Source organism: Trichechus manatus, unplaced genomic scaffold (genome assembly GCF_000243295.1).
Source record: "Trichechus manatus latirostris isolate Lorelei unplaced genomic scaffold, TriManLat1.0 scaffold00063, whole genome shotgun sequence".
Classification (NCBI taxonomy): domain Eukaryota; kingdom Metazoa; phylum Chordata; class Mammalia; order Sirenia; family Trichechidae; genus Trichechus; species Trichechus manatus.
Genome location: NW_004443999.1, coordinates 6867452 through 6895001, shown reverse-complemented (window position 1 = coordinate 6895001; position 27550 = coordinate 6867452). Strand labels below are relative to the sequence as shown.

At 37.8% G+C, this 27550-nt stretch overlaps 1 protein-coding gene across 2 annotated transcripts in view; it reads right to left on the bottom strand.

The window, feature by feature from the left end:
• Window positions 1–27550, bottom strand: part of WDR7 (WD repeat domain 7) — a 426984-nt gene that overhangs the window by 385580 nt on the left and 13854 nt on the right. For both annotated transcript variants that reach the window (XM_004379257.2, XM_023733984.1), the window contains exons 2-5: window positions 13944–14115; window positions 9050–9156; window positions 7077–7155; window positions 569–743 (exon numbers count right to left, since the gene is read on the bottom strand). In XM_004379257.2, coding sequence (XP_004379314.1) covers window positions 569–743; window positions 7077–7155; window positions 9050–9156; window positions 13944–14102 — 520 coding nt within the window. In that variant the 5' untranslated portion in view covers window positions 14103–14115. The remainder of the gene's footprint in view (window positions 1–568; window positions 744–7076; window positions 7156–9049; window positions 9157–13943; window positions 14116–27550) is intronic.

Here is a 27550-nt window from a genome sequence, read left to right as displayed (position 1 = left end):
TTTTCACCAAAAAAAAAGGTTGAGAAGTTAGAGGGTTGACATGTTGTGGGGTTGTTAACCAATGTCATAAAACAATATGTGTACTACTGTTTCATGAGTAACTATTTGTTCTGTAAGCCTTCGCCTGAAGTACAATTAAAAAAAAATAATTTAACTGTATAATCTCCTCCCTTTTCATTATCTCTATATGAAATGGAAACACTTCCTACCCTCCTAGCAAGTGACAAAACCAGGGTCCAGAAATACACAGGTGAAACTACAGTTCCACCATATCTCCAAGGGGATAAGATAATTCTTCCTCCACTTCAGAAAATCACCCACATGCTCTAAAACTGCCAAAAGCTAGTGATTTATCCCATGAAATGTAGATCATCTAATACTCTAAGTCTTAATTCAATCAAAGACTGCTTCATGAAGGAGGAGAAAAACCATAAATTATTGGAATAACTATTTCTTAAATAGAACAATATAACCAAAAATATTAATTTATGATAAACTATAGGACTTTACAATAAATTAAACATTAAGACATGGTGCTAAAGTTTCTAAAAAAGCATAATCCACTAACCTTGTGTTCGGTGAGATCGAATAATAGTCATGGAGCTAATCCAGTCTGGAGATATCTTTGATACTAAGGAGTATAACACCTCAAGGCTGGTGGCATCCACAACGAGGATTTCAGGGTAATGTCCATGGCATAAGAGCCTCCCTTCTCGTTGATTTCCAACAGAGAACTGGTAAAACTAAATTCATGTCAAAAGGAAAAAGATTTTTAAATGTTCTCCTTTAGTTTAGATACTTGATTTATATGCATTCCTCAAACTTATTATCATAGTTTCCTAAATGCTCAACTTCTTCAGTAATATTTCTAGGCATTTGGTACATGTTGTATTTATATGCGTGTGTGTATACACATATAGAAATATCAAGTTAATTCTGTAACATTTCAAAATATCTAACAAAAAATATTCTTTTCCTAACATCTTATCCTCCCTTTGGAACTATTTTAGGGCCAAATTCATGATTAATTTTTACTTTTATCCCCCTCTAGCAGCATCTAAAACAGCACTGTAAGATGAATTAATAAAACACCTGGAAAAAATCAGTTTCAAAATCAGGGAAAAGGGGTACTTCAGTGGGTCACAAAAATAAGAATTTTAGATGAATGGGAATAGATGAGCATAAGCTTATAATTACTAGTTTAGGACTAAATAAAATTTAGTAGTAAAGGATAACTATGTTCAAATATATTATAATCAGAAGCATATCCTGATTAAACTAAGTGTTGTGCCAGAGTAGAGTATGACACAACTGTATAAACCATGCTGGTTGTATGCATTTACACTTTGTGTGGAAGAAAAATAAAAGAAGAGCCAATACAATCAAGATCTACAAGTTACTCATGCAAGAACTGCTCAAGAGGAAAAGATGAGCTTCCATCAACCAAAGAGCAGAGGAAGAGTAATTATCAAAACAAGACCAACAACCTTATCAAAGCCTCCAAAAAACAGTGACTCTCCCAGTAACTAATTCGCCTAAGGGATTTTTAGAAGGCGAAGACATCTAACATCCAGACTACTACTTCTCAAGGGATTGGACCCTACATGAATCACTTGTGGGCAAGCTAGTGAAATCACAAAAGGTAATGCTATAATTTTTCTGTAACTGGGAAAATAACTAAGAAACCCTGGGTCCAGTCTGTTCCCATACCCATTATTCCTGTTCTCAGAGCTCAACACTGTGTGTGAAGGAATACAATTTTTGTCAGTTATGGAGTATATGGTAAAAGAAGCAATAAAACTTCTTAAATGTAAGCATTAATCCTGAAGCACATTAACTAAGAACAAGGTATTAGAAAGAAAAATAAAGCGAAACTGTTTGCCATCAAGTCAATTCTGACTCATGGCGACACCATGTGTGTCAGAGGAGAACTGTGCCCCATAGGGTTTTTAGCAGCTGATTTTTCAGAAGTAGATCACCAGGCCTTTCTTCTGAAAAGAACAAGGAAGCACCACTAGAACTCCAAGAGATGATCTAATAAAACACAGACTACCACAAAGGAACACCTCTAGATCTCAGAAGGTTGATTCACAAAACACAACACACAAAGGAAGGTCCCAGGGACTGTCAGTCACTCATATATAATACTGTAACTACAGGGAGCCTTGACCCATATCAAGGAGGAAAGGATGGTTGCAGAGGAACAAACTTTGTCACTTTTCCTCCAACACCAGCCAGGAGAGACACGTACACTGCAGTCACTAGAGAAGAGATCTCACCTGTGGGCAGGAACATTTTATTAGATCTGCCTTACTAAATGCCTCCCACCTTTCGTTCTAATGTTATACTCCCAAACAACTTTCTGAACACTACTTTAGCTTCCAAGATGCTTGGATAGTGGCGAAGAAAGCGTCCTAAATGGGAAAGCAAGTTTTTCATACATTAAAAGAGGATGTCCCACATGATAATTTAATAAATTGGCATTTCCTTATGGTTTCAATAAGTCCCAGTGTCATTAAAACTTTTATCATCTCTGCATATATAAAAACAACCTGTTTCTGGACCTAAGAAGTTGAGGTTCACAGAGGAAAGAACTGCCACCCCACTAGCGAATCTGCCAAAAAGCATCTTCTACTTAGAGGTGGCTACCATTCTAAACAACACAGACGACATAATGCAGGGCCTGATAAATTGTAAGCACTAAAGACATGGTAAATAAAAAATAATAACTTTCCTATAATGCAAACCAAGATTTTTTAAATCATAAAACACAACCAAAATATTTACAGCCGATGAATTCAAGACATTTATAGTTTTAAATTAGAAAAAACTGTCTACAAAATCAACAAAATCTACATCATTTTAACACCCTTTTTCTCACTACAAACCTTAACAATTCTTCACATGATAAAAATAAGCAATACATGCCCTTTAAATCAAAGGTGCACACCCTAATGGCACTGAAGAAGCAATTTTTAATAGTCCCTGGGTGGCACAAACAGTTAAGCACTCATCTGCTAACTGAAAGGTTGGTGGTTCAAGTCCACACAGAGGCACATCAGAAGAAAGGCCTGCTGATCTACTTGTGAAAGAACCACCATTGAAAACCCTCTGCAGCACAGTTCTACTCTGACACACACAGGGTCGCCATGAGTCAGTTTTTTGTATTTTTGTTTGTGTTGTGTTGTGTTGAAAACCTTTGCCAGGGCAAGAAATACAGTCACGAGAGACCCAACTCACTAACCACAACCTCCCCCTAAACATCTTCCTTTGCTTTTTTCATTTGTGTTATTATAGTTTCCTTTCTCAACAAATGATTTTGTTTGTTTTAAGGGAGACACTATGATGTAACAGAAAGAACACAGTCCCTAGAGTTGGACAAACCTGATTTGGGATCTTGGAGCCAGAAATGACTCATCATAAGATTTGGGCAAGTCACTTAATTGCTCTGGATCTCCTCTTCCTTGTATGTAAAATTATGTACTCCTACTTAATTTGTAGGGATGTGATATGATAAATAAAATACCATACAAGAAATGCCTATATGTGAACCTCTGAAACTACTGCCCTAAGATAATCTTTAAACCTTAAATCAAAAATATCCTGTGAAGTCTTCTTAAAACCAAACAACAGTTTAGCTTAACTAGTAAAGAATATCTGCCTTGAGCATTGTGCTATTTCAAGATCTACATATATGGGATCAAACTGAAAACAGCAACTTGATAGACTGGACAGGAAACTTAGAGGGCAGTGAGTTTGTTAATAGGGGAGGAACAACTCAGAAAAGGAGAGTGAGAATGGTTGCATAACTGGAAGAATGTAATCAATGTCACTGAATTGTATATGTAGAAATTGTTGAATTGGTTTATGTTTTGCTGTGTATCTTCTCAACACCAACAAAATAACTTTTTTTACAAGTCTATATATTGTGTACTTAATAAACGTGAGTTCTCTTCCCTATCCTTTCCCATTAAGAACAGAAATCGTATTTTCTATATATTTTGTAATTTTCCCAAGATTTAGCACAGTAAGCAGTCAGTAAATTGAAGCACAGAGAATTGGAAAATTATAAAAGAGAATGAAAGAATACAAGGAATGTAACTCAGAAACCACGAATTCCTGTGTAATATTCTACATATAATATGAAATGGTCATTTCTTCTTAAGAGTTGGAAAGTCTTAAGAAAAAACAAATTACCCAAAGACTAACAGCACAAGTAATGTAAAGGATATGTATCCCAAAACCAGTCAGTTTGTGTTAATCATCAGTAGAATCATAAAGGCATTAGTAAGAGAGAATTCCATTATTTAGGATCTAGAGTACTTACCAAGTAGCAAAGGGGCTCTCACCTGCATGAACAGTGTTATGAGTTGAACTGTATCCCCAGAAAATATGTGTTATAAATCATAACCTCTATGTCTGTGGTTATAATCCCATTTGAGAGTGGGTTGTCTGTTATGTTAATGTGGCACCATTAATGTAGGGTGTATCTTGAGTCAATGGCTTTGAGATTTAAAAGAGATTAAATAAGCAAGCAGAGCAGAGATGGGGGAAGAGATATGCCAAGACACATGGAGATCTCCAAGGAACAGGAACCAGAAACGGAAGAGACAAGGACCTTCCTCCAGAGCCGACAGAAAGAGAAACACTTCCTCTAGAGTCAGCACCTTGAATTTGGACTTCTAGCCTCTTAAACTGTGAGAAAATAGATTTCTGTTTGTTAAACTCATCCATGGTATTTGTTATAGCAGCACTAGATAACTGAGACAGAATTCGGTACTGGAAGAGTGGGGTGCTGCTCTCACAGATACCTAAAATGTGAAAGCAGTTTTGGAATTGGGTAATGGGTAGACGCTGGAAGAGTTTTAAGATGCCTAATAGTAAAAGCCTAGACTGACTTGAAAAGACTGTTGGTAGAATTATGGACGTCAAAGGCAATTCTGGTGAGGGCTCAGAAGGAATTGAGGAGACCTATAGAGAAAGTCTCTATTGTCTTAGAGAATACAAATGGTGCCAGCAACAGAATGTTGCTAGAAATGTGAACATTAAATGTGCTTATGGTGAGGCTTTGAAAGAAAACGATGAACATGTAATTGGACAATGGAGGAAGGGCAATGCAGTGGCAAAGAACTTGTCTGAATTATGTTCAAATGTTTGCTGGAAGGTAGAACTTATAAGTGATGAACTTGGATATCTAGCTGGGAGATTTCAAAGCAAGATCTTAAAAAGGCTGTGTGGTTTCTCCTTGTCCTTATAGTAAAATGTGAGAGGAAAGAGATGGACTTAAAAATAAACTAAGAAATGAAAACAGAACTTAAAGATTTGGAAAATTCTGTTGTACAAACTAAGGACACGTATCTTAGAGTGTTCACCAAGGACTTGGTTACACAATCTTTTGTTAAGGAAATTAAGCCTGTGACTAATGGATCTAACCAACTACCACAGCAGAAAACCCATCAGCTTAGACTGAAGGGGACAGAGAAAGAATGAAAAGAAACTGCTGTCTGCCTCTTGGAATTCCACAAGCAGGAAACAGGCCAAAGGAGCTACACTGTTGTCTGCCAAGAAAAGGTCCATCCCTGGAACAGCTTGGAGATCAGCAGAACTGTTGGGAGAAGCATGGGAAGCAGGACCTTCAAGGTTTCAAAGGGGAGTGGGCAGGGGCACAGCCTCCTGGATCTCAAAGAGTGGGGCCATAGCCTCCTAGGTTTCAAATAGTCGGATCTTCGGATCTTTGCCAACTCCATTCCAGAGTGTGGGGCTGCCATTAAGGTGTGCCTGGGGGACGGGGCCACCACACAGAGCTGAGGGGGCAGGCTTTTCATGCCCAAAGGGCAGAAGAATGAGGCCTGCTGGGGCCAAGGGAGTGGGGTTGCCACTCAGATGGACTAGGAGAATGGGGCCGCCCAAAGCCAAGAGAGCAGACTTGCAGTTCCAGCAGACCTGGAAGGCACAGCTGAAGCCCAGAGCCGAGGGGCCTCCACTCAGAATCTAGAGGGCATGGCCAACACCCAGAATACGGAGGGCAGAGCCATTGCCCAGATGGTCTCAGAGAACAGAAAATTATTTTCAAGCCTTGAGAGCTAATGTAAATTGTTCTGCTGGGCTTTGGACTTTCTTGGATCCCATTATCCCTTCTTTCCCTCCAATTTCTCCCATTTATAATGTAAATGTCTACCTTGTGCTACCATTGTGCTTTGGGAACAGATAACTTGTAATCTAGATTTCACAGACGAAAAGGAATTTTGCCCCAGAACAGAATACACCTAAAGTCTCACTCTATTTGATTTAAATGCTTCAGAAGATGAGATTTTGGACTAACTGATTTAATACTTTTGGGATGATGTATTTTCCATGTGGGAAGGACATAAATTTTGAGAGGTCAAAGAGTGGAATGTTATGGACTGAATTGTGTCTCCCCAAAATTTCTTGTAAATTATAACTTCTATGCCTGTGGTTATAATCCCATTTGGAAATGGGTTGTCTTTGTCATGTCAATGAGACAGGATTAGTGCAGGGTGTGTCTTGAGCCAATCTCTTTTGAGACATAAAAGAGATTAAACAAGCAAGTGAGCTGGCAGAGATGGGGAAAGAGAGATGCCAAGACACATGAAGATCATCCAGGAACAGAAGCTAAAAGAGACAAGAACCTTCCTCCAGAGCCAACAGAGACAGAAAACTTATCCCTAGAGCGGGCACCCTGAATTCATACTTCTAGCCTCCTAAACTGTGAGAAAATAAATTTCCATTTGTTAAAGCCATCCCTTTGTGGTATTTCTGTTGTAGCAGCACTAGACAGTTAAGACAGCCGGATAGACAGAAACAGCAGGAGCAGTGGTGGTAATTGGCTTACCCTACATCTTTCCCTATTAACCTCCTTCTCTTAACTACCTTCCCCACTGTACCAACCTTATGAAGAACTTTCACTACTCCAATTCTAGTCTTCTTTTCCTATTATCCCTCCCCAGTCATTTTTCATATAAAAATATAGATTCAATGTTTAGAAAAAATTTTTTTAGATTTTATTATTATAATAAATTGTGCTGACTTGAACATTTACAAAAACGGATACTAACCTGTATGCCGGTATGTGTGCAGGCTAACTTTGTAAATTCAATACATCTGCCATCACTCACATCCCAGAGGCACATCTCTCTAAAAAACAAAATAAATCACTTTAAATCTGATTTTTAAAAGCACTGTTCAACTTTGTCCCAGAGGTTTCACATTAATCTCCTATTAAAACTAATATATTTCACAAAAAGTTGTGTGTACTCGTTTTTGCTGTTTGTCAAAAACTCTAGTCCTTTCACTCACCATCTTAAACCCCCCTCCACCTGCCTATGGCAGGATTGCACTTCCTCGTTCCCTTTTGGTTGGCTGGGGCTTTGTGAGTAGTTCTGCCAGAGGGATGTGAGGCCCTCCAGAACTGTCTTTCTCATCTGCCTGTACTCCAGATAAGTGGTTGTTCACCCAGCCTGAACCTCAAAGTAATGATAACAACAAAACAGAGTAGAGCTCCCAGGTGACCCAAGATGGGTAAGTGACAAGAATAAGAAATAAACTTTTAATTTAAACAACTGAGATTTCCAGTGGTTATCAAAGCCTAGCATATATAGCTTTGTATTTACGTTTCAACCCCGTAGTGAAAACTTTATAATATAATCAAAATAACTTGACTATATACAAGTAGTATCTCCTTACATATTAACAATGCATTTAATTTACATTTAAGTTATTGGCATATGAGGTAGAAATTTAGCACTGCAAAAAGCAAAAGTTAAAGTAAACTGAATTCCAAACTTTTGCAAATTAAATATAATATTTCAGTTTTGATTGTGTATTTATTGCAGAAGCTTTATCAAGTACATACCAAAAAAACAAACATACTTATGTCTCCAGCTAAGGATACAACATTGGAAATCAGAAACGTCGATATGCCTTGTCTTTTGAAAAAGGAAACTTAAGATTTATTTAACAGAAAACAACATTAATAAAATGCAATAATCCTCATATTGTTAAAGTTTTTCTTTAAGATGTTATTTTCCATATCTTACATGGTATGAAACAATTTTTCACAAAGCACTCAATCTATTTATACACATCTAGTATGAACTATCCTTTAATTGACAAGAAAGTACTATATTTTTACCTGATGCTCCCTCTTATTTTTCCAAAAAGTTATACAAAGCTCTCTTCAAATCCATCTTATGAGGGGTGGGGGAGGATGGGGACTTCTGATAGAATTGTCTTCAAGCTTCTCAATGCTCCTCAATAATATATTGTATAAATATGTATATCGTTTTCTAAGCACCAAAACTGTTTTTAAGAATTCCCCACAGGCTGGGCCTTACAAGTGTTGTTGATATGTGCTGTCAAGTTGATTCCAACTCACAGCAATCCTACAGGACACAGCAGAACTTCCCCAGAGGGCTTCCTAGGTTGAAACATTTACAGGAACAGATCGCCAGGTATTTTCTCCCACGGAGCCACTGGTGGGTTCAAACTACTGACCTTTCAGTTAGCAGCTTAGCATTTAACCATTGTGCCAACAGGGCTCCTGGGCTCCACAACTACTAGCCAACAAAACAAACTATCTTCTGAGACTTAGGAACTCACATAGTTATATGAGTGTATTAATACACATCAGTATGACTACATGAACTTTCACACGGCTTCATCTTCCAGGTTTATGCTAGTTTAGCTTCTTGAGGTTTTTTAATAATCTGAGAGTTGTCTGCCAACCAAGGACTGCCCTGGGGATTAATGACCATGCTTTGACATTTATGGTACTGTTTTTCTCAAAAGCAAGGCAATGGCATATTCATAAATTATAATAAAAGTAAAAAAAATCATTAAAGAAGATAAAATTCATATCCTTAAAACCATATTTCAAGTATCTCAGTTAGATATTTGATATTGATAAAATTTCAGCTAGGCAACTGAGAGCTTTCATTTAAAAGATACTCCAAAAGGGAGAAAAAAAATAGCACTGATACTGTTTGCAATAAAAACTTCTGAGAAAAAAAAAGAATAAGAAAATACTTACCCACTTTCAGATGCACTCACAATATACTGTTTGTCACTGGAGGCACAAGCTTTAGACAAACAAGTGATTGACGCTGTATGACCAAACAATAGCGCTCGGGGATTAACCTAGAATGCAAAAATGTTTGTGCAAGCATGAAATGAAAAAAAAAAAAAACCTTAACCTTTTGTTATGGATTGAATTGTGTCCCCTAAAAAGATGTGTCAACCTGGCTAGGCCATGATTCCCAGTACTGCCTGACTGTCCACCATTTTGTCATCTGATGTGATTTTCCTGTGTGTTGTAAATCATACCTCTACGATAATAATGAGGCAGTATTAGAGGCAGTTATGTTAATGAGTCAGGACTCAATCTACAGGATTAGGTTGTATGTTGAGTCAATCTCTTTTGTGATATAAAAGAGACACTCAAGCAGAGTCAGACCTCATACCACCAAGAATGAAGAACCAGGAGGGGAGCACGTCCTTTCAACCCAATGTCCCTGTGCTAAGAAGCTCCTAGACCAGGGGAAGACTGATGACAAGAACCTTCCCCCAGAGCTAACAGAGAAAGAAAGCCTTCTCCTGGAGCTGGCACCCTAAATTTGGACTTCTAGCCTCCTAGACTGTAAGAGAATAAATTTTTCCTTGTTAAAGCCATCCATTTGTGGTATTTCTGTTATAGCAGCACTAGATAACTAAGACACATTTTAACTAGGAATCCTGTTAAATTTCCAATATAATATACACAGATGTGAAAAAAATTGCTCAGAATGCCAAAAGCTAAGAGCAGCAAGACAGTGAATTTCCAACTCATTTTAGGGCTCATAATCACCCTGCCAAGTACTTCTAAAGTAGAAATTGAAGCCCCAAGAGGTGACATTAGTTTTGCAATATCGTACAGAAAGTGATGAAGCCAGAATTCAAACTAAGCAGTCTTAAACACTAAGACATAGTCTAGTGAGAAACCAGGTAAAAAATTTGAATTAGTGTATAAAATACAGCAATACAGCCCCACTTACTTTTTAAATAATACCTTCATTGATCTGAAAGTACTTTTATCTCCTGTCAAGAACTAGGAATGACCTTCACGTATCACTGATTTAGTGACAAAGTTCCTTACAGAAAGGATGACTTAATACTCATTATTATAAAAATTTGGGGCAATTAGGCCTCAAATGTACCTACTTTGTACCAAATGACATGCTGTTACTTCAGGTTACTTCAAGACTTAGGTTACTTTAAGATATATTTCTTTAATTTTTTAATTAAATATTTGACACATAATATTTATAACATATATAAGATATAAAGAATAAATTAAGTCACTACATACACAAAACTCAGCATGAGAAATAGAATATGACCAATATCTTTAAAGCTCCTTTGTACTCCTCATAGCGTACATTCTACAATTTATCCTAATTTATTAGGAAAGCTAAATTGTTCCAAATTAAATATTCCACGGGAAGAATATTGAGATTTTTCTCTGACTATGGTCTATGATAACTGAAAAAATTTTCCAAATCAAATGCAATTTGGCCATCATTTGTATATCTATAAGTAAGAGAAAGATCCCAATCATTGTTCATGGCTGAAATGGACCTAGAAAATTTTCTCATATATTCAAATTTTCTCATATATCCAATCCCACCTCCATACAGAGACACAGTAGTCTTCTACTGGAAAGAAACTCCTGGCCAGTTCCTTAATTTCCTCAGCAAACTTAAAGACAACAAAAAAAATCTATCCAAAATGAAGCATAAAAACAAAAAAAGAAACAAACCCATTGCCGTTGAGTCAATTCCGACTCATAGCAACCCTACAGGACAGAGTAGAACTTCCTCATAGGGTTTCCAAGGAGCGCCTGGTGTATTCGAACTGCCAACCTTTTGGTCAGCAGCCTAAACTCTTAAATGCTATACCATCAGAACTACAAAATGAAGCATAGAGGGAGGAAAAACTGAGGAAAAAAAAAAAAAATAGAGCCTCAACTGTAATCCAACATGGCCTAATTGACACTAATAGAACCCTCTACCTAACAACAGCAGAATACATACTCTTTGTAAGTGCACATGGACCTTAGACCAAGATAGGCCATATGCTCAGGCATAAAACAAATCTCAATACACCTAAAAGGACTGAAATCATATACAGTATTTTCTCTGACCACAATGGAATTAACTTAGAATACAGTAAAGAGATCTGGAAAATCCCCAAATATATTTGAAAACTAAACAACATACTTCTAAATTTCTTCAAAGAAATCATAAAGGACTTCTAGAAAATATTTTTTAACTGAGTGAAAATGAAAATACAATATACCAAAAATTTAGAAATTTACAGTTTTAAATGTTTATATTAAAAAAGAAAGACTTAAAATCAGTGATCTAAGCCTCTACCTTAAGAAACTAAAAGTAAAGAAGAGCAAATTAAACTCAAAATAAGTAGAAAAAGGAAATAAGTGCCTAAATCAATGAAATAGTAAACAGACACACAATAGGAAAAGTCAATGAAACCAAAGCTGGTTCTTTAAAAAGATCAATAAAATTGATAAACCTCTAGCTAGATTGATCAAAAGAAAGAGAAAACACAAATTACTAACATCAGAAAGAAGAGGAGAAATCTCTATAAATCTACAGACATTAAAATAATAATAACAGAATCTGATGACAATTTTATGCCAATAAATTTGACAGCCTAGATCAGGGGGTTGGTAATCCTTTTCTAGAAAGGACTTTGTGGCCCACATATGGTCTCTGTTGCATAGTAGACCTTTTAGGGTTTTTTTTGTTTTGTTTCCAACCTTTCAAAAATGGAAAAACCATTCCTAACTCAAGGGTATACAAAAATAGCCAACCCCTGTCTTAGATGATTTGGAAAAATTCACTGAAAGACAGATTACAAAAACCAACAGCAGAAAAAAAAACCAGAAAATCTGAATAGCCCGATAAGATTTTAAATAAATTGAATATGTAGTTTCTTTCCTACAAAGAAAACTCTAGGCTCAAATGTTTTTGTTGGTGGATTCCAGCAAACATTTAAAGAAGAAATAAGTCTAATCAAACACATACTCTTTCAGTAAATAGAGGACAAGGGAAAACTTTCCAATTCATTTCATGCAACCAACATTACCCAGATACCAAAACCAAACACATTACAAAAAAAGAAAACTTCAGATCTATATACCTTATGAACAAAAGACCAAAAAAACTAATAAAATATTAACAAATTGAATCCAGCAATCCGTAAATGACAATACATCATGACCCTGACCTGTTGCCATCAAGCTGATTCCAACTCATAGCGACCTTATAGGACAGAGTAGAACTGCCCCATAGTGTTTCCAAGGAGTGGCTGGTGATGTACTAAGGAATGACAGTAAACACATAAGTTATTTTAAAAACAAATAAAACAAAACTTACACTTAATAGAAAGTTTTGTCCTCTTTCAAATCATTCAACTTAGAAGGTGTAAATATTTAAAACAGTTTTTGAATATCTGTTTGGAGACCTCTTTCAGTCTAAGTCATAATTTTAAAAAATTTTATTGTGGTGAAATATATATAATAAAAAAGTTTGCCATTTTATCCATTTTTAAGTGTACAATTCAGTGAAATTAATTATCCATTTCCAAAAGTTTTACACCACCACAAACAAACCACCCGTACCCTTTTAGTAATAGCTCCTATTCCCTTCTCCTCCCAGAACTGGGTAACCAGAATAAATTTCAATCTCTACACAATTGCCTATTCTAGATATTTCACGTAAGTGGGATCATACAATATTTGTCCTTTAACACGTCCTCAGCATAATGTTTTCAAGGTTCATCCATGTTGCAGCATGTAGCACTTCTCTTCATGATTAAATAATTCTCCACTGCACATATATACCACATTTTATTTATCCCTTTATCTATTGAGGACATAGGTTGTTTCCAACTTTTTGGCTACTGTTAGTAATGCTGCAGTGAATATTGGTGTATACATATGTATCTGATTGAGTCTCTGCTTTCCAGTCTGTTGGGTATATACCTAGGAGTAGAATTGCTGGGTCTATGCTTAACTTTTTAAGGAATTGCCATACTGTTTTCCATAGCAGCTGCACCATTTTACATTCCCACCAGCAATGCACAAGGATTCTAATTTCTCCACATCCTCCTCAACATATTATTTTCTATTTTACTGATAAAGCCATCTACTTGGTATGATATGCTATCTCACTGTAGTACTGATTTGCATTTCCCTAATGAATAACAATAGGATATCTGTGGTTCAGTGGTAGAATTCTTTCCTTCCACTAAGGAGATCTGGGTTCCATTCCCAGCCAATGGACCTCATGCGTAGCCACCACCCATCTGTCAGTGGAGGCTTACAAGTTGCTATGATGCTGAATGGCTTAACAACCAGCCAACGAAAACTGTATGGATCACAATGGTCCGATACGCAACCGATCATGTGGCTGTTACAGGACTGGGTAGCATTTCGTTCTGTTGTGTGCGCGGTCACCATGAGTTGGGGGCTGACTATATGGCAACTAGAAACAACAACAATAACTAACAACCTTGAGCATCTTTTCATGAGCTTATTGCCATCTGTGTATTTTCTTTGGAGAAATGTTCACTCAAGTACTTTGCCCACTTTTTAATTGGGTTGTTTGTCTTTACATTGTTAAGTTACATCAATCTCTTGAGATATCTTAAATGTTACAAATCTTAAGTCACTTAGGGTAGCTGTTATATTTGGAAAGAGCAAAAGCCAGCATAAGTCAATTCTCTTTTGTAGTCAATTCTGATGAACACCAATTTTAATAAAAATATATTTCTCATGTAATATTGAACCCAATTATTATTCTTGGACTGTGCTGTTTTCTAATAAATAGTTTCTTATATTTAAAATATACATGAGGAATACTCACTTCCAATTCAACTGAAAGGTCCCAGAGACATATTTGTCCATCGTGGCATCCTGTTACGATGGTGGCTCCATCATCTGTTAAAAGCAGTGCTGAAATACAATGTGTTGGCGCTTTGCGACCCCAAAGAACAATGGGTAGAACTAGGCTGTTTCCTGCCATTGTATTTTCAAACCTAAAAATATTATAAGAATAATGTCAGACAGTACAACATTTCCTTTGAAAACATGGTCTACATTTTTATCATGAAGCCAATTTACACAATTTGAAAATGAGCATATATTCCTGGTAGTAGAATTTAGCCATTTAAACATTTATTATTCCCAGACAAAAATGTTTAGCTTATCTTAAGTACTCCCAGATTCAGGTCCTCAAAAAATAAGGCATGGGTCTTCACTCTACCCAAACAAAAAACCAAACCCATCGCCGTCGAGTCAATTCCAACTCATAGCAACCTTGTAGGACAGAATAGAACTGTCCCATAGGGTTTCCAAGGAGCAGCTGGTGGATTTGAACTGCCAACCTTTTGGTTAGCAGTTAAGCTCTTACCCACTGTGCTACCAGGGCTCCATCTCCACTCTAGGAGATCACAATTTTAAAAATTTACTAACGAAAGGCTAATGACTTCAGTACTTCATATCTATTTAGTACTTCACACTTACAAAGCACTTTTATATATATACTATTTCATTTTGATTCTTGAAATAGTCTGTTAGGGTTTGCAGGACAGAAACTAAGGCTTAATTATCTGCGCTGGAACACAGAACTAGTAAGTGATACAGCCCACATGCAAATCCTAATCTTTTTTGACCCCAAGCTGTCTGACTCTACAAAAAAGACAGGTCAAATATAAAAACTGTTCTCAGCAAGTTCTGTGCAAAAAGACTGTACCACTATTACTAGGTGATAATTACAAAGAACTTTCTAAGTGCCAGGAATTCTTATAACACTACACTACACACACACACACACACACATTCTCTCTCTCAATTAATCACCACGACAAGTCATGAACTGAGCACCCTCCCCTAGAGTCAATGCCCTGATTTGGACTTCTAGCCTCCAAAACTGAGACAATAAATTTCTGTTCTTTAAAGCCTCCCATTTGTGGCATTTTTGTTATGATAGTACTTGGAAACTAAGACAACAAGGAATCTTCTGTTCATTATATAAGCAAGTGGTCTGAAAATTCTTAATACAGAGAAATACGTGCAGGAAAAAATATAATCTCAGTCCATCACAAATCGAAATGCCTCAAAACATTTTTTTTCTTTAATACCTTAAAAACCTAATAAAATAAAAGCAAAACTTTTGAAAAGCCACCAGAAGCACTAGTAAAATAAGATGAAATAGAGGATGATATCACTTATGATGACAGAATAGTATAGCATAATCAGATACTTTTAAGAAGGCTTAGCCAAGACTCCCACTGGACTGGCAACCAAGTAAATCTAGTATTAAACAATGTGATTAAAACAAATAAACAAACAAAGGCAAATTAGCCAGGACATAACCATTTAACGAGGCAGACCACAGGAATTCAAGTTTGAATTTCTTCAGATTGAATGTACAATGGATATACCAAGACACACTAAATTGGCACCACAAAGGAGTATTTTTTTAAGGTGGGGGTGGGGGGTAACAATGTAAATCCAGGGCATGCAACTTTTCAACCGTCAGAGTTCAACTGGTTTACTTATCAGTTAATAAGCTACTCTTCATTTTCCAATAGTATCACCTATTTATGAAGGAAATTAAATATATTCCAAAAAAAAGATTATATTAAATGGAAATGAAATAACTGACAGCACATTATTCACTGGAGTAAAAAAAAAAAATTAAAACATATTTTCATGGAAAAGTTCAAAAGTAAAAATGATTGAGCAAATGACTAGAAAAATCTGATAAGTTATTACCTTGAACAAAAACTATGAAACACTGTTTTGCTAACTCTCCAAAATATTATGTACAATATATTCATATTTTGTGATTTAGGAAATACTGGAGTTATTATTCCCTCTCCTTGAGCACAGAGAACGTGACCCAGCTGAAGCTGGGCTCACAAGGACTCACAAGGACACATCAACTGGGCCATGAGGTATAAACACAATAGCTAAGATAATCTTGGAAAACATCTTTTAGGGAAACTTTCACATAAAGCCAATTAAACAGTACACAAAAGACTTTCTACTCTTATCTTTTTCTATTAGCATTTAGTGAATAGAAATTTGTTGGACCGATGAAGACCCTCCTGACTGAAACCTGTACCAATGATTGTTAAGAAACACAATTCAAAATGTAGGATCACAGTTTCTAGCCAATCTGAAAAGGCTAAGCTTTCAATGGTTTTGCCCATTCGTAATGTTAATATATACTGATGATTCTGTAATGGTCTTTGGACCATTTGCTTGTCGATTTTCCCATTCTTGCCTATTCAGTAATATTCTTTGGACTCGGGCAGACATGGCTCTGGCAGCATGGTTGTCCGTTTCTCACTTTTGCCTTTTTGAATATATGCAGAATGAAACTTTCTTTTTACTTTACTCAACTTTGTGATGTTTTTCCCCTACAACATTTGCAACTGATACATTAAGGGGGGATGCTATCTTTCAAATTTTGGAGTAATCATATAAATAGATATGTTCTACGACTATTGTACTTATTCTAAAACTAGATGCTTCTAAAAACAAGAATCCTAAGAACATTCAATTTGTACCAAAATTTGGCTTAAAATTACATTTACAGATTGCCTACTAAAAAAATGTTTTTAAATGATAAAGTACTGGATTCAAATATCAAGAGTTCTAGGTTGTACCTCCTGTTTTGCCACTAATTAAGCAGTCTTTAATCATATCTCACTTTTGAGGCTTAGTTTTTTCATCAAAAGAGTTATTTGTAAAATTAATTCTGAATCATTTTAAGTAAAAAAAAGGTTACAAAGAGCAAGAATCTTAGAGATGAAAAATGTCTCTGTTGATTATTTAAATTTCATGTATTTCTCTGTCTCACCTAATTTCACCTATTTCTCAGCTGTGTACACAAATAATAAAACTGCTTCAGTCAACAATAACAGCACAAATAATAACTGAAAGAACTGAGCTTACAATCAGGAGACCTGTGTTCAAACTCTGGCTCTTTTACGTGCTCTTGAAAATTTTACCTTTCTAAGCCTTAGCTTCCCCATCTGCAAAAGATGGATAATGAACAGAATCAACTCAAAGGAACTGAGTTCTGGTTTTTTGGTCTCAGTTGCAATGAAGATTAACAGAGACTATATATGCAACGTACATAGTACATTTCCTAGCAGATGCTCAGTGTAAAAACAGCTTGGGGGCAGTGTCTGACATCCTCCAACCCCACAAAGGGGAAGGAGAACCAAGATCAACAGTGCAAGGCTGACTCCCACGAGGCAGAGGCCCAACAAGCCTCCTCTCTCCACCATCTTTACCAATTCTGACACCAATCATCCCTCACACAGCACTCTCCACTTCTCTGCTGGGTTCAATATCTCATTGCAATGCCCACAGAGAACTCAAAGACCATATTCACAATTATGGGATTTATTATAAGGGAAGTAACAGTTACAAGTCAGGCTCTGGGACACTCAGGATACAGTTCTTTCATTGGGACGGCCTCTCCCCAGCTGTGCTTGCAGGCATGCCTCTCCCTGGCCCTCAGTCTCTACCCAAAGGCACTCAGCTTTCTCTCTCTGTGGGCCAGGAAGCCCAACACGCTGTATCCTGCTACAGGTTCTGTTGCTGGTCTCTTCCTTGGTGGTGGCGGGCGCCTTCTTCCTGCTCTGGAATTGGCTCTCTTTTAAGGCAAAACTGACCAATCCCCTTGGTAAGCCACAATTACCCTATCACACAATCACCTGAGTGGGAGTTACATGCTGATAGATAGAAAGGCCACATACAAGAGTAATTAATCACACTGCGCTCAGTAAACACTGTTTTTAAAACACACTAGATTTTGCTACTTCACATTCTGTTTCCACACGTCCTGGTTTCTTCCAGTACTGTCACCTAAAATTTAATAAGTTTAGCAGGTTGATATCTTTCATTGATTATCTGCCACAGTATAAACATACTGCTGTATATGCTTGGCACACAATTCTATTATCTAAATATGACAATTCAGTCCTACATGACTTTATTAGAAATAATACCGTAAACTTCCCATCCATGAATTTTAAAACAGCTTTCAAATTAAATTCTCATCTTGTAATGGACTGAATTGTGTTGCCCAAATAAAAACGTCCTAAGCCTTGGGATATGACCTTATTTGGAAACAAGGTCTTGCAGATGTAATCAAGCTAAAATGAGGTTCTACTGTACTTGAGTGGGCCCGAAATCCAATGACTAGTGTCTTTATAAGGGAACGAAGAGGGAGATTTGGACACAGAGACACGAAAACATAGAAAAGATGGTCATGTAAAGACAGAAGCAGAGATTGGAATGATACACTACAAGCCGAGAAATGCCAAGGAATAGCCCAGGGGCAAGGACTAGAAGGCAGGAGGGGACAGGAAAGCTGGTAATTGGGAACCCCAGGGCGAGAAGGGAGAGTTGACATGTCATGGGGTTGGTAACCAATGTCACAAAACAATATGTGTACTAATCATTTAATTAGAAGCTAGTTTGTTCTGTAAAACTTCACCTAAAGTACAACAATAAAAAATGAAAAAAAAAAAAGAAACACCAAGGATTACCAGCAACCACCAGAAGCTAAATGAGGGGCAAGGAAGGATTCCTCCCTAGAGTCTTCAGAGGAAGCACAGCCCTGCCAACACTTTGATTTTAGACTTCTAGCCTCCAGAAAGGTGAGAGAACAAATTCTTATTGTTTTAAGCCCCCAAGTCTGTGGTAATCTGTTACAGCAGCCTTAGGAAACTAATATTGATGTCATAATAACAATAATTGGTGCATATTTTAAAGCAGCATTTCCATTTTGTTCCTATACCATGGTAAAAACCAAACCAAAACCACTGCTGTTGAGTCAATTCTGACTCACAGTGACCCTATAGGACAGAGTAGAACTGCCTCATAGGGTTTTCAAGGCTGTAAATCTTTACGGAAGCAGACTGTCACGTCTTTCTCCCTAGGCGCAACTGATGGGTTTGAACCACCTACCTTTTGGTTAGAAGCCGAGCGCTTTAACCACTGTGCCACTTGGGCTCCTATCCCATGGTACATATAGGGTATTCTAATGGTGAATAAGTTACTGTAACAGTGAATAAAATAGATACAATTCAACTATCCAGTGAAGCTTACATACATGCAAACAATTACCACAGACTGTGACAGGAGAAGTTCCACAATCTATGGAAACACAAAATTTGGATCCCCTAACCTAGACTTCAAAGGGTTCAAGAGGAATTCTTGAAAAAATGATGAGTGGAATTGAGTAGGAATTAACCAAGTTCAAGGTAACCACATGTTCAAAGCCCCAGAGATAAAGAGATCTCATTTCTTTCCGGACAGCAGGGCTGGTATGCAGACTACAAAGGCAGAATGATGAGACAAGAGCCAACAGGTCAACATGCACCGATCATAAAGGGCTTGGTAAGCCATTTTAAAGAGTTTGCACTTTAACCTACCAGCAATGGGAAACAGGTCAAGTGTTTTAAATCTGAATTTGCTTTTCAGAAATATCACTTCAGCTGCAATATACTGGAGAGGGATAAAACTCTGGACTTGAAGACCATTGAGACTATCACATTACTACAGGTGAAAAATAATGATGCCTAAATTTATTGAAACCTCTCATTACTTATTTCTGGGCCTCTTTGTCTAATGGCTGTCTCCCCTACTACTCTTTAAAGCCTCCTAAGAACAGGAACCACATCTATGTATTCACAACTATATGATGCTTAGCATAGTGTCTGACACATATGATGCCCTTAATAAAAACGAATGAAGAGTAGTAGTAGAATAATAAAATGGATATGAGAGCTATTTTAGAGGTACAATAGACAGAACCTGATGTTCAACACACCAAGTTAATAAGGATGCAACATGGATTCTTGTACAAGTTTTACACCAAGGTACTCTGAGGATAAAGGAGAAGAAAAAGTATTCTGAAATACTAAAAGCTCTCTACACAAAGAATAAGCTTTACTATTATGATACTGATGCCCAGTCAAGTCATCAATAAATTCAGATTCTGAAATGTGAGATAAATTACTCTACACTTAACTAGAATTTACTAACTATAGGTTTTTGGAAGGGAAAAGATATCTCAAAGTTTCATGTTGGCCTGAGCTGGGTCAAATTGTAAAAAAAAAATGGTTCAATAAGTAGATAGCTAAACAAAGACGCAATATGCTAAAAGTGTTTGAAACAGTGTGAAAATTGGATTAACAGAGAAAAAACTGCAGACAGGGAAACCAAATATGATGCCACTGCACTAAGCCTGGGCATACAGTGATAGGAAGCTTAGCTAAAAGGATGAGAATTTTGAAAGAAAAAGAAAAATATGAGACATTATAGAGGAAGCACAAGAAATCATGTGGTTTGACGAACTATATAAGGCCAGAGACATGAAGAAAACTTTCCAAAGTGAATGATTAGGAAAGAGGGAAGAGACAAGGGTGGGGCTAAGGAAGAAAGAAATATAAATGTGAGAATGTAAATGAGGAAAAGAATTATAATCTGGTCTCAAAGAAAATATAACAACTCAGAAAAAAATTAATAAAATGGCACCAGATAACTCAACATGAAGTGTTTCACGTGAATGGCAAAAGTACAATTACCCTTTGCCTAAATCTATAAACCAAACTATACACAAACGTTTATGAAATATGGATCTGCCAACTGCTGTTTTGGTTTTGTTTTTTATATTGAAGCAGTTGAAAAAGAAAGCCTTTTAGAATTGGCAAAAAATAATCTGGCTTCCTAATCTAGAAATGGAGAGAAGTATAGCTCATTATCATCTTTAGGATTTTTATTTGGTGGATACTTAGGTCCTGTTAGCAGCTCACTCAAGATCACACAACAAACTGATCTCAGAGCTCCCGATTCCTAATGAAACACTCTTCACTATTCTATATTGTCTTCATTTACCACAAAATTCCATTTCCCAGAGAACTTCATTCTCCAGGCTTTCTAGTTAATCAAGATTTTACTAAAACATATTATTAAAAGGTATGTTAACTGTAGTATTCACAGGTAAAATGATATGATGTCTGTAATCAGTCGCACATGGGGGAGGAAGCAGGGAGCAGGAGGTGAGAGGTGCTGGAAGGGATGCAGATGAAACAGGATGGTGAGTGTGGCAGACTCTGTGATGCATCCAGATCCTCCTTTAGGGATGAAGGGCTGATTTATTACCCCCTCCATCGTCGCCCCCCACTAAGGACTGCCTCAGCCAAAAATGAGCCACCAGAGTCTTGCCCCCTTACAAGGGGACAGCCCACATCCAGTGGCTGATCTATGTGGGAATATAAAGGCCCAGTTCCCTCATACCAATTCAGGATAGCTCTGAAGGGTCATTCCATCTTCAGAACACCCCATAGGGTCAACTGAGATTCTACTGAAACTCATCAACTCAACGTCTCCCTCTGGCTAAGCCCTCTTCTTTTCCTCCCTTTCCCTGGGTGTTGATCCCAAGAGCACTCCCTAATAAACCTCCTGGACACCACTCTCCTTCTCAGAGTCTGCTCCTCAAGGAACCCAAATGTAAGCGTAAGTATTGAAGCTCTTATTTTACAAGACTGCTCATCACACTACTCTGTCTTTAAATATGTTTGAAAACTTCTATCATTTTTAAAGAGGACATGGAAACAACTTTAATGCCCATCAGGCGGGGACAGCTTTACAATGGAACACTGCAGCATGAGATATGAAATAATCTCTAAAATATACAAAACCTCGCTGCTGTCGAGTCAATTCCAACTCATAGCGACCCTATAGGACAGAGTAGAACTGCCCCATAGGGTTTCCAAGGCTGTAATCTTTACAGAAGCAGACTGCCACATCTTTCTCCCACAGAGCAGCTGGTGGGTTCGAACTGTCAAACTTTCTGTTAGTAGTCGAGTGCTTAACCACTGTGCCACCAAGGCTCCTTCCAAAATATACAGTGAGAGAAAAAGGTGCAGTACAGTGTACACTTCCATTGGCATTTTATAAAGGGGATATATATGTACGTACATACATTCATACGCATACATACACACTTAGAATAATTCTGGAATGATACCAAAAACAAAACAAAACAGTAATGATGATTATCTCTGAAGAGGGAGAGTAGAAGAGACTGGGTTGATTATTAGTTCTCAAGGTAAATCCTTTGTTTTTATGGTTGTTTATCCCACTTTTGTCTATACCATTCAAATACAGCTTATAAATAAAGGAATGAATAAGACAGCCATGACTTATGTTTTATTTTAAAGTTGCACATATGTACACCAATGGAATTTTTAACATATGCTTAACCATGACACAGCTTATAAAGACAATGCTCTACATTCTACCTTGGTGAGTAGTGTCTGGGGTCTTGAAAGCTTGTGAGCGGCCATCTAAGATACTCCACTGGTCTCATCCCTTTGGGAGCAAGGGAGAATGAAGAGAACAGGATACAAGGAAAAGATGAGTCCGAAGGACTAATTGTCCACAGCTACCAAGGCCTCCCCCGGACTGAGTCCAGTACAGCTAGATGGTGCCCGGCTACCACCACTGACTGCTCTGACCAGGATCACAACAGAGGGTTCTGGACAGAGCTGGAGAAGGATGTAGAGCATAATTTTAACTCACAAAAAAAGAGACCAGATTTACTGGCCTAAAGGAGACTGGAGAAACCCCGAGAGTATGGCCCACAGATACCCTTTTAGCTCAGTGGTGAAGTTACCTCCGAGGTTCACTGTTCAGCCTGGGAGATGTGACTAACGAGGTACAGGAGTCCAGTGACAAGGGCCAGAAGGCAGAAGGGGACAAGGAAGCTGGTGATAGGGAACCCAAGGTTGAGTAAGGATATTGTTGATGTGTTGTGAGATTGTTAACCGTTGTCATAGGGCAACATCTGTAGTAACTGTTAAATGAGAAACTATTTTGTTCTGTAAGCCTTCATCTTAAGTGAGAATAATGGCACAATTGGAAGAGCGTAGTCAATGTCACTGAACTGTGCATGTAGAAATTTTTGAAATGGTGTATCTTTGGCTATGTGTATTTTCACCAAAAAAAAAAAAGGTTGAGAAGTTAGAGGGTTGATATGTTGTGGGGTACCAATGTCATAAAACAACATGTGTACTACTGTTTCATGAGAAACTATTTGTTCTGTAAGCCTTCACCTGAAGTACAATTAAAAAAAAAAAAAAAAAAACTTGTGCACTCACTTTCTGTCCTTTGATGATGCATCTTCACAGTTCATTGGACTACTGCTGATAGCCGGCAGGGGTGAAAGCGATCGCAAAGAGTATGATACAAATAAATACAAGGGTATGCTCAATTGAAAAAAAAAAAAAAAAAAGATATGCTTAACCAAAATTTCTCTTTAGAGTATAAAAAAAACCCAAACCCATTCCATTGAGTGGATTCCGACTCATAGCGACCCTATAGCGTAGTCTTTTCAAATGGTAACTCCTCTCTGCTGAGTTTCTCTGCTGAGTTTCTGAGTGCCCTGTGCCAAACCCCATGATTCACCACTCCACAGCCATGTGTTCACTATACCTTCTCTATACCTGATTTACAGCACTCATCACATTGTCTGTAGTTATTTGTTTACAAATTCTTCCATTCCTCTAAAGTCTGTGTTCCTCAAAGGTAAAACCAGGTCATCTACAGAAGCCCACCGTCTTTGTTATTTAATCACTATCAAGCAAACTGCATTCCACAAAGACATGAGGTGGTTTACCAGCACCTAAAATAGTTATTGACTTTTACTAGTGGTCAGTACGTATTCATTGAGCGAATAAACAGAGAATAACAGTAACTAGCATTTATTAACCCCTCACTGTGTGCCAAGCAATGAACTAAAGGTTTTACATGAAATTCTAATTCAATCCTTTCTGAGGAAAAAAATCTCTTTTTTGCTAAATCTAACTCGTTCTCTCCTCTTTCAAGGATCTTACTCCCTTAATCCCCCACTCATCTGTCAGTTTTATTGACTATGCAAAGGCATTCCACTGTATGGATCATAACAAATTACGAGTAACAGTGTGAAGATTGGGAATTCCAGAACACTTAATTGTGCTCATGAGGAACCTGTACATAGATCAAGAGGCAGTCGTTCGAATAAAACAAGGGGATACCGTGTGGTTTACAGTCAAACAAGGTGTGTGTCAGGATTGTATCCTTTCACCATACCTAGTCAATCTGTATGCTGAGCAAATAATCCGAGAAACTGAACTCTGTGAAAAAGAACAGGGCATCAGGATTGGAGGAAGTCTCATCAACAACCTGCGATATGCACATGACACAACCTTGATTGCTGAAAGTGAAGAGGACTTGAAGCACTTACTGATGAAGTTTAAAGACCATAGCCTTCAGTATGCATTACACCTCAACACAAAGAAAACAAAAATCCTCACAACTGGACCAATAAGATAAATGGAGAAAAGATTGAAGTTGTCAAGGATTTCATTTTACTTGGATCCACAATCAACACCCATGGAAGCGGCAGTCAAGAAACCAAATGACGCGTTGCATTGGGCAAATCTGCTGCAAAAAATCTTTTCAAAGTGTTAAAAGGCAAAAGTTGTCATCGTGAAGACTAAGGCACGCCTGACCCAAGCCATGGCGTTTTCAATCACCTAATAATGCATGCAAAAGCTGGACAGTGAATAAGGAAGACCAAAGAAGAACTGACACCATTTAGCGAAGAATACTGAATATGCTACCGACTGTCAAAAGAACAAACAAATCTGTCTTGGAAAGAAGTACAGCCAGAATGCTCCTTAGAAGCAAGGATGGCTAGACTATGTCTCACATACTCTAGACAAGTTATCAGGAGGGATCAATCCCTGGAGAAGGCCATCATGCTTGGTAAAGAAGAGGGTCAGCAAAAAAGAGGAAGACTCTCAAAGAGATGGATTCATTCACACAGTGGCTCAAGCATAACACGATGGGCTCAAGCATAACAACAACTGTGAGGATGGCACAGGACCAGGCAGTGTTTCGTTCTGTTGTACATAGGGCTGGTACGAGTTGGAACCGACTCGACGGCACCTAACAACAGCAAAAACAACTCCCTTAATCATCATCTCACTGTCTACCATTTTAATCTTTCTATTTATTAACTGCCGGCCTTCAAATACGTTCACATTTCATTTTTGTCCAAAACACCTTTTCTTGTTAGTGGCCTCTACTTGTAAATCTAACAATTTTCCTTTGTCAATCTAATTACAATCAATATTCAAAACGTATGGTCTTCAACTCAGTGCTTCCACTTCCTTGCTATAAAACCAAAAACCAAAGCCACTGCCATCAAGTCAAATTCCGACTCATAGCGACCCTATAGGACAGAGAAGAACTGTCCCATAGGGTTTCCAAGGCTGTGAATCCTTACAGAAGCAGACTGCCACATCTTTCTCCTGCGGAGCGGCTGGTGGACTCAAACCACCAACCTTTTGGTTAGCAGCCAAGCACCTTAACCACTGCTCCACCAGGGCTCCTTCCTTGCTACAAAGGACCTCATATAATCTAGTTTCTACTCTCAGACAGAAGTAATCTAAGAAGACTCAGCTCTCTCTACGTGAGAGGGTCAAATATCTTTATAAAATGATACTCTAGGGCAGACCTCTCCAATACTGCAGAGAGAAGCAATGCCTTAGAAGAGAGGTAAGGAAGGAGAGGATACTTTGACATTCATGAACAGTTGGTATCTGCTGCTATGTTGTTGTTGTGTGCCATGAATCAATTCTGACTCACAGCAACCCTACTGGACAGAGGAGAACTGCCCCATGGGGTTTCCTAAGCTGAAATCTTTACAGAAGCAGATCACCAGGTCTCTTCTCTCATGGAGCTGCTGGTGGGATTGAACTGCTGACCTTTTGGTTAGCAGATGGGCATTTATTCAGCTCTTACAATCTTGTATAGTTGCTGGTTTGACATTGCTGATCATTTACTAGTCCTCACCACTCTCTCTGTGGTTTCTGACTTCCTCAAATATCTTTTTATTTTCTCAGCTTTCTTCTGCCTAGATATATGGAGGTCCACAAAGCCTAAAAAAATTCAAGGGGGAAGGGAGGATCTTTCACCCCCGTTTTTCATTAAGTTCGGAATAATTTTTTAATTTGTTTGTGCCTTTTAAAAATAATTAAGATGAAACTTACTTTTCTCCTTATAATTCCCCTACAATTTTATTACGAAAAATTTTAAATATACAACAAATTAAAAGAATAGTATAAAGATCATGGAACAGATACTTTGTCATATTTTCTTTGCCCATATGTATATCAGGGCCCTGGTGGCACAGTGGTTAAGCATTTGGCTGCTAACCAAAAGGTCAGGAGTTCTAATCCACCAGTCGCTTCTTGGAAATCCTATAGGGCAGTTCTAATCTGTCCTATAGCATTGCTAAGAGTCAGAATCAACTCGATGGCAATGGGTTTTGTTCTTTTTTTATTTGTATGTCTACACATGTGCTGTGTATGTATATGTGTACACTTTTTTTTTGCTGAATCATTTGAAAATAACCTGCATATATCATGACAATTCACCCCTAAATACTTTATGATGCAGAGCTTAAAAATAAGGGCATTCTCCTTCATACCATAATACCATTATCACAATCACCATTATCAATACGAAAATAATTCTCTAATAGCATCTACAATCCAGTCCACATTCAAATTCCTTCAACTTTCTAAAAATTATCTTTTATAACTGTTTTTTTTTTTTACAAACCAGCAAATAAATATTTAAGTTTAATGCACTGCATTTGGTTATGTTTCTTTAGTTCTAGAACAGTTCCCCTTCATTTTTTTTAACTTTAAAAAAGGAAAATGAAACCAATGGCTTATAGAATGCTCCACGTTTTGGATTTGTCTGATTATTTATGACGTCATTTACCTTGTTTCTGTATGCAGTGCAGTGAATTACTTAGAATGGCCTTTCTAGCCATAATCTTTGTAACGCCCACCTAATGACTGGGTGGCGATATGCAAATTAGGTGCTCAAAGCCCACCAACTGGATAGCTTGCTAATAATGTAAATATGGTACATGGCACCCTTGTGGGGGTGGGACTATGCAAATAAGATGTACAGAACCCTAATGAGAGGATTGGTCAGTTTTGCCATCCCATTAGGCTTAAAATGAGCCATCCTAGAGGCAGGAAAGGAGGATCTCACTACCACCAAGAAAGAAGAGCCAGAAATAGAGCTTTTGGACCCGGGATCCCTGCCCTGAGAAGTTCCTGGAACCAGGAGACAGAGAGAGAGAGAACTTTAACACCTAACACAGCAACAAGTAGCGGCAGAGAAACAGTGGCAACAGAGGCAGGAGATGGCCTGGCCCCCCAGAGGCAGAAAGCTGAGTGCCTTTGGGCAGAAGCTTGCTGGTAGAGTATGGTGCCTCCAGGCACTTGGTGGAGCTAGGTTAGCTGACCCACAGAGCTAGAGCTGAGCTCCTTCAGGCCAAGGCTTACTGACAGAGTAGGGTGCCTCCGGGCACCT